This window comes from Echinops telfairi, unplaced genomic scaffold (genome assembly GCF_000313985.2).
Source record: "Echinops telfairi isolate 266 unplaced genomic scaffold, ASM31398v2 ScPeMD7_29;HRSCAF=101, whole genome shotgun sequence".
Classification (NCBI taxonomy): Eukaryota; Metazoa; Chordata; class Mammalia; order Afrosoricida; family Tenrecidae; genus Echinops; species Echinops telfairi.
The window spans coordinates 582083-590509 of record NW_022103926.1 but is presented as its reverse complement, the minus strand read 5'-3'; the positions used below and the strand labels follow the sequence as shown (position 1 = coordinate 590509).

General features: G+C 48.7%; 1 protein-coding gene across 1 annotated transcript in view; it reads right to left on the bottom strand.

Annotated features, from left to right (window-relative positions):
- Window positions 1–8427, bottom strand: part of MYO18B (myosin XVIIIB) — a 307510-nt gene that overhangs the window by 131283 nt on the left and 167800 nt on the right. Inside the window, exons 30-32 of the mRNA XM_045289537.1 lie at window positions 6956–7079; window positions 6200–6400; window positions 58–168 (exon numbers count right to left, since the gene is read on the bottom strand). Coding sequence (XP_045145472.1) covers window positions 58–168; window positions 6200–6400; window positions 6956–7079 — 436 coding nt within the window. The remainder of the gene's footprint in view (window positions 1–57; window positions 169–6199; window positions 6401–6955; window positions 7080–8427) is intronic.

Genomic DNA, 8427 nt, shown 5'->3' with positions numbered 1-8427 from the left:
CACCACAACCGGATGTGCTAGGACCCCAAGGCATGGCTGAGCCAGCTGCCCACATACCCGCTTCTGGCAGGACTGGCGCATGTCCTCCAGCTCCTCCTCCTGGTCCTCACGGTCCTTCTGGTGCATCTGTTTCATACGTTCAATCTCCAGCTCGAACTGCTGACGAAGCTGGGGGTGGGGAGGCAGCAACAATATGTGAGGGGGACCCACTCCTCCTCTCCCCCGACCCTCCATGTCCACCATGGCATTTCCATCGCACTTTCCATCTTTGGGGTACATGCAGACATGATCAACGAGTAGCCCAAATGCAACCTCCATCCCTTTGTATGGTCATAATAATCACCAATCAATCATTTATTCCCACTGAGTTTAGATGCATCCTTAGAATCCTTCACAACACTCTGGTGTTGAAACAAATTTGTCATCCCTGGAAAATATATCAGTGATGGTATTTAGGATGAGTATATGTACACATGTATGTATGGGATTACAAATGGATAAATGGATGCATGGATGGATGTGTTTATAGATAGATAGATAGATGGATGCATTTATAAGTAAGGGGACAGATGGAGGATTTATGGATGGATGGATGAATTTATAGATAGATGGAGGGTTGGATAGATTGCTTAATGGATGGATGGATGGATGGATGGATGGATGGATAGATGGATAGATAGATGGATAGTTACTGGGTGGATGGATGGATAGGTTTGTAGATGGATGGATGAGCTTATAAATGAGTAGAGATGGAGGGTTTATGGCTGGACAGATGGATTTTTTTGCATGTATGGACTTATGTATGTGTGTACTTATTTATAGATGCATAGATGGATTTATGGATGGATAAATGTTTATGTATGCATAAAAGAAAACCTGAGGAATGAATTAACTTGTTCAAGAATTAAATTAGGTAATCCATGGAAAGTAGGTAGCAGAGTTCCTAACAGATTAATATTTATTACAGCCCCATTCCTCACCATTTTGAACACAAAAAGAAAAGTGTATCATCCCTCTTCCTGGTAATTTGACCTCATGGAGGAACTGGGTCATCTCAGGGAGATTCTCTGAAGCTGATGCAGGACAAACAATGAGCGGTGTGCTTACACTGTGTGGTGTGTGGTGTGTGGTGTTGTGGAATGGACTCTGGAACAGGAGGCAGAAGTCATGGGTCCCAGCTCTTGTTCAAGACGTGTTTCCTGATCTGCAGAATCAACACACTGATCTCAAGCCCTTGCTTCTCAAGTGTGGTGACATTACAATTACTTGACATGCACCATCCGTTGGTTGTACTGTGGTGATGTGTGTGTTGCTATTATGCTGAAAGCTATATCGCCAGTATCTCAACTATCAGCAGGGTCATTCACGGCAGACAAGTTTCAGTGGAGCTTTAAGACAAAGCAAGATCTACTTCCCTGAAATGGCCCACGAAAACCCTCTGACTCACAGCAGCGTGCTATTATTACTGGAAAACGAGCCTCCTTGGTTGGAAGACATTACCGAATGACTACAGTGCATGCAAACAGGCCATAGTGATGGCGACCCTGTATGCTTCAGAAGAAACACTGCCAAGTTCGGCGCCATCCTCTCAACTGATCTTATGTTTGAGTCCATTGTTTCTGCGCAGTGGTGGCGCCACGATGACCTGGGCGCTGACGATGCTTTGGATGTTCTACATAAGGTCACTGTGAGACAAAGCCAGCCGGGCAGCAACCACCCGCAATGACCATGAACTCCGGGAAACCACTCCGGACCCTCTGAGCCAGGATCTCCAGAGCACAGGAATCTATATTTTAAAGATTTCATAGAATTGGGCTAAGGTCCACACAGCCATAGTTGGAACTCAGTGGTATCAATGGGTTACCAAAACCAAACTCACAGCCATCCGGTGGATTCTGACTCGTGGAGACCCTGGAGAACAGGGTAGAACAGGCCCTGGGGGGTTGCCAGATTGTAGATCTTTCCAGGAGTAGAAAGGCTCATCTTTCCTCCAGAGTGGCAGGTGGTTTTGAACTGATGACCTTGCGGTTAGCAGTCCCACACATACTTAACTATAACTTTCTGACCATTTGCTGCACTGTTCCAGCCCTTCTCACCTAGCTTTCTGAAGCTAGTTCCAACACCTGCCCTAATGTGGAGATTAAGTTGAGAAGAGAAAACAAAGACAAACCCATCTTTGTCTTCTAAGAAACCTAGTAAAATTCCTTGCTATGTAGGACTCTAGGTGTCCCTGGGCCGTACAAAGAGTTAAGTACCTCAGAAAAAAGACCCGGTGGTCTGCTTTCAAAATACAGTGCAGCACAAGTCTCCTCTGATGTACCCAGGCTGACATGAATCAAAGCAACCAGACACCAACTGGTTTGGTTCAGATTGAACCATACTAATTCAATCTGTGTGCTGGGCAAATCAACAGGGAAGCTAGATTTCATGAAGGAAAAATCAACATTGGGAGGGTCGCTATGAATTGAAACTTACTCGATGGCACAACAACAACAACAACAACAACGCAGTGAGGTCTGGCAAGCACACACTGCATTGCAATGCCTGGAGGGAAGTAAGCTCCCTGTACCTGTCAGCTTCCTCCCCATCTGTAATATGACAGAGGTTATGGGAAGATAATCCAGAATGAGAACTCCAGGCAAGTAAATAGAAGATTGCTTTTTCCATTTTGTTTCCAGCCCCTTGGACACGCCTGACATCTGCAAAACCATTCGTGTCAAGCTTATATGAGTTAACACAAGATTCCCGGGGAAGAGTGCTATATGATCATCCGTAACTATCTGCTGAATGTCTGCAAGGACACGGGCAGGGTGAGGTTATGGGCAAAGCTGGAGATGGATGCATGCTTTGACTTCGCCTTGCCTCCTGGGCACACAGCAAGGTTGGACAGTCAGATAGTTGCATTAAGTTCTGGGTCCCGAGGTTCACAGTTCTGCATCTGGGCACTGAGTGGCCCCTTGGAATCCTTCACAACCAACACTGATGCTGAGACAACTTTGTTTTCCCTGGAGGAGCCCTAGTAGCTTAGTGGTTACATGTTGGGCTGTTAAACAAAAGTCAGTAGTTCAAAACCACCAGGATCTGCACGGGAGAAAGATGGGGCTTTCGACTCCTGTAAAGAGTTGCAGTCGTCCCAGAAACCCACAGATGCAGCTCTACAGAGTTCAATAATGTTATGACTCGGCCTAGACTCAAAGGCAGGAAGTTTGGTTTGGGAGCAGATACCAGTAATGGTATTTTGGATGTGTGTGTATATAAGCATGTATGTATGCATTTCTGCATGCATTCATGTGTATGCACGTGTGCATGAATGCATGCATGTACATACATATATGCATATGTGTGCATGCATGTGTATGTGTTTGTGTGCACGCACGTGTATGTATACATGAGTATGCATGTATGTGTGTGTCCATGTGTGTATCTGCATGTGCATGCATATGTGGATGTGTGTGAATGCACGTGTAGATGCCTACATGTATGCACATACATGCATATATACAGGAACGCATATATGTGTGGACATGCACACCCGTGTGTACATGCTCATGTACACATGTACACACATACATGTATGCATAGACAAGATGGATTGACACAGCGACTGAAACAATGGTCATAGAGCGGCAATACTATTTTCCAAAGTGCAGGTTTAACTCCTGGTTCTATGAGACTACTACCAGTTGACACACCCCTGGGGTGCCATGCGAGGCAGTACCATCTTTCCTGTCCCTTATAACCTATAAGGGGTTCTTCCTTCTTTGGGAACTTTCACAGATTTCTGAGTGAGGGGCAAAGGGGAAGCTAGGAGATGAAAAGTGACCAGATTCAGAGTCGTGGAGCACAGTACTGCTCTGATGCATGGAGTGGTCCAGGGTCGGAATGAACCCGGTGGCAGTGGGTTTTTCCTGAACTTGAGCTATAAGACACATAGTCTCCTGGGTCTGGGCAGCTGCTTGGCCTGTGTTCCTGCTGTTGCTGTTTACAAGGAGACTGAAGTCAAAGGCAAAGAGGGGATCTTATAGACAAGATAGACAAGTCCCGCGGCAAGGGCTCCATCTGGCTACAATTCTTCACAGCTCCTTAAGCGGAACATGACTTTCCTGCCCTGGGCTTTGCACAGGCTGTTCACGCTGTCTCAGTCACAGCAAGCCAACTCGGGCCCGGCCTTCAGGGTTTACCTTCCGAAAAAAGCCATTTTTTCCTCCTGGAATTCTCCCTGCTGGCCACTCCCTCATTGCAGCTTCCAAGTGAAGCCTGCCCTGGATGTTCAGGCTGGCTCCTCACTTCAGGGGGATGCCGCTGACCGCTGCATCTTTAACACCCACACCATGCCCAACACATATTGTTACAGCCCAACAACAACAGAGCCAGCGAGCCGCTATAGAAGCATGTAAACCAAACCAAACTCATTGCCATTGGATCGATGATGACTCATCGTGACCCTCCAGAGCTGCCCTTGTGGGTTTCTGAGACTGTAATTCTTTAAAGGAGTAGAAAGCCCCGTCTTTCTCCCTAGGAGTGCCTGGTGGTTGCAAACTACTGACTTTATAGTTAGCAGCCCAATGATGAACCACTATGCTACCAGGGCCCCGTTCACATAAGGCACTTCAAATCCTTTGTAGGAAGAGGCAGGGAGGTAGACCAGTCCACTGTTTCTCTGGCTCCTGAGTAAAGGAACTGCTGCGATAGCTTACTTTGTCGTGTCTTGCTCGCTTTTCACTTTCGCCACTTTGAGGACTAAGGTGTGCCAGCCCTGAGGCAAGGCCACTTCAATCACTTCAGGTGCCTGTGAAAGCCGGACAACCAATAAGGAAGCCCACAGAAGCGTTGGGGTGAAGAATCCTGAAAGGCCCATGGACTTCCAGAAGAGTGAACAAAGCTTGGGAGAAGTACAGCTCTAATGCCCCTTAGGAGAAAGGGTGGTGAGCCTTCATCTTACAGGCTTAGGACAGGCGCCAGGTGGGACAAGTTCCTAGAGGACATCATTCATGCTTGGTAAAGTAGAAGGTCAGCGACAAAGACGACCTTCCACAAGATGGACTGTCGCACAGCGATGGTGAGGATGGCGCGGGACTGGCACTGTTTAATCCTGCTGTACCTGGGTCACTGACTCAGACCTGACCCGAGGACACCGAGCACACACTTGTTCCCATTGACTATTTCCCATCTCCCAAAGCAGGCTCTGATCCTGTCCGCACCGCTGCATCCAGACGAGGCATACAAGACTCTAATGCCCACCACTGACTCCATATCGCTGAGCCTCAGCTTCCCCATCTGCCAAGAACACCAGCATCGCACCCCACAGAGGCTGATGTGACACTTGGATAACCCGCCATACATGCAGTGGAGCATCAGCTGTGTCCCTGGCCTCACTCTGGGCCCTGGGCACGCATGCCACAAGCACAATGGACGGTCAATTGTTCTGTCGAATTAGAAAGAGAGGCATTGAGTGCACTGCACAAATACTATCGAGCACGGGGGCTGGCAAACTGCGGCTCTCAAGCCATATGTGACACTTTCGGTACATACAAGGGGCTCAAGTAAAATTGAAAATAAAACTATAGTTTCATTTATAATGCAATATACTATTTATAATATTACTTTACTTTTTCTCTTTTTGGTAAAAATATATGTATGGGTCTTGAATAACTTTTAAATTGTGGTGAGGGGCAGGATTGGCCCTTCTGCCTCCAAAGTTTGCCAAGCCCTGCCCTAGAAGATGGCAAAGGAGTGGAGCATTGGGTGGGGCTGGTTTGGGGAAAGTGACCAGGCAGGCTTCTTGGAAGAAGTGCAGTGAGGCTTGTAGGATGGTAGGAGAGGGCAAGATCCTAGAGAGCCTGAGTGTCAGATGACTGTTTAGAGCAGGGGTCTGCAAACTTTTTAAACAGAGGGCCAGTTCACTGCCCCTCAGACCCGTTGCAAGGTCGGACTATAGTTTTAAAAAAAACTATGAACAAATCCCTATGCACACTGCACATATTTTATTTTGAAGTAAAAAACAAAACGGGGCAAAAACACCCGGCGGGCTGGATAAATGTCCTTGGCGGGCCACATGTGGCCCGCGGGTCTAGTTTGAGGACGCCTGAGACTCTCCTGGAGCAATAGGGAGCCATTGATGGATGTGAAGCCACCCAGTGGAGTGAGTGTCTGTCCTACTGCACCGTCCTCTGCAGAGGCGCCAGCCTGGTTTACTGACCTGCTCCAGCTGCTTGATGGTGTTTTCTTGCTGGGTCTGGGTTTTCTGCTGCTCGACAGCATGGGATTCCATCTTCCAGAGTTTCTCCTTCAAGTCGGCGACGCCGTTTTGCCCCACTGAGGGGGCCCCCAGCAGTTCCTGCTTGTGGGCCTGCAGCCTCTCCACCTCCTGCTTCAGTTGCAAGGTGTCCCGTTCCTTTTGCTGCAGGGACCGAGGAGGTAGCAATCTGGAGTGACCTGACACATGGCTAGCTGCTAGAATAGCACTTGGCTTTCCACTTTCCACTGCCCGCCTCCACCTCAAGGCCCCACAGAGCAACCCCTGTGGGACAGCAGTGGGAGTTGCTCTGGAGGACAGATGGGACAGGTCATGGTGGGCGTGTTGGTGGGAAAACACTGCCAAGGCCCTTCCTGTTAGATTCCAGAGTGTGTCAGGGGCTGGGATGTCAGAACCAAGTGGCCAAGTTTCCAGAAATGACTATTCTAGATTAGGAAGCCGGCTCTGGATGCCAGATAACTTTGGGCAGTCTGGAACAAACCCCTGGTCTACCAAGTCTCCCAGGCCTCCCAGGATGCCAGAAGCAGAATCCTGACATCAGGTACGGAGGTCTGCTGGTGACGGTGCCAACCTCTGCTTGGTTTAGTAAGTCATGCCAGGTTCTGTGGCAGGACAGCCACTCAGGGCTCCCTCCCTGTCACCATGTGCAGATGGGACTCAGCAAGAAAAATTCAAGATGGTGCCAGAGCCCCCTGTTACCTCCAGCTGTTGCTGCAGCTTGCCCAGCTCCCACTGGATGCTGGTGTTCTCCCGGGTGACTTTCTCCCGGATGCCCTTCTCAAACACGGACTCCCCCAGGGCCTGGGCCAGCTGCATGTCAAACCTGCACAAGGGAGAGCATATGTCACAGCACGGTGGTACCAGGGCGGGGATCCTGGGGTGGGTGCAGGGGAGAGAGAGCTGGTTTACCAAAGCAGAGAGAGGTGTGTGAGAGGACAGGATCGGGGAGAGAGGGGAGACTGGGAAAGAGGTAGAGGGGAAAGGGGGGGAGTGGAAAGTGGGGGTGGGGAGGAGAGGAGAGAGAGGGGGCAAGAGAGAGAGAGTACAGAGAGGAGAGGGAGAAGAGAGGAGAGGAGAGGAGAAAAATAGCCCTTCAAGAAGACTCACACTGCCATCTGACTTGGTGTCAATCAAAGAGCCCAGAATTCCTTGGGGAGAAGTTAGAGAGATGAAGTAAATAGAGCTAGATGGAGGTTATGTCAAGAAGCGATAATTCCCTTTTGACAATGAATGAAGGTTTCTATGATTTTAAATACAAATAGAGCCATATGAATGGGGCGCATACTGCATTTCATATTTTACACCACAGTGTCTGCCTCATCCTCCCCCAACCCAAACCCATATCCACTGCCATACAGTTGAAGCTGACCCATAGTGACCCTCTAGGATAGAGGCAAAATGCTCCCTAGGGTCTCTGAGGCTATTTATCTTTAGGAGAGCAAACCTCCTCATCTTTCTTCTCAGCAGCACCCGGTGGGATTGAATCGCCCATCTTATGGTCATCAGTTCAACACTTAATCCACAGTGCCACCAGGCACTCATTAGCCATATTCAAGTTTTATAATAAGTATTGATACAGGGATCCCTGGTGGCACAATAAGTCAGGCACTGGGCTGCTAACTGCTAGGACAGCTCTTTGAACCCACAAGCCACTGCTCAGGAGGAAAAAAAGGCAGTCTGTTCCCATAAAGACCGATGGTCTTAGAAACCCAGAGGGTCGCTATGAGCGCCAATCCATTTGATGACAGTGGGTTTGGGTTGATGATGGAAACAATATTGGATATTTATACTTTAAGGATTGTTTTTATTTGCTTCCCAAGAAGTTCGCACCAAGACCAAGACCACTACTCAGAGTCATGCAGGGTAATCACAGATAAGGACTCATCAGCCTTCACCCCAACCTTCCTTGTTGATGGCCACCAAGGGGAAGAAGCTCTTTCTTTGCATCATGCCATCCGTCAGCATCCCCACTTTCAACCCTATAAACGGAGGAGTCGTGGACAAGTCTCAATAGTCTAGGACTTTGAGTCCCTTGCCCCCAGCCTGACAGGAAGTCTACATTGCTTTTGAGGATTCCCGTGTGGCCAGGGTAACAGAACCAGGCATGAGCTTGGGTTCTGTTGCCTACAAGGTCTCCCTTGGTCCAAGGTCAGCCAATAGCCCCTATGACA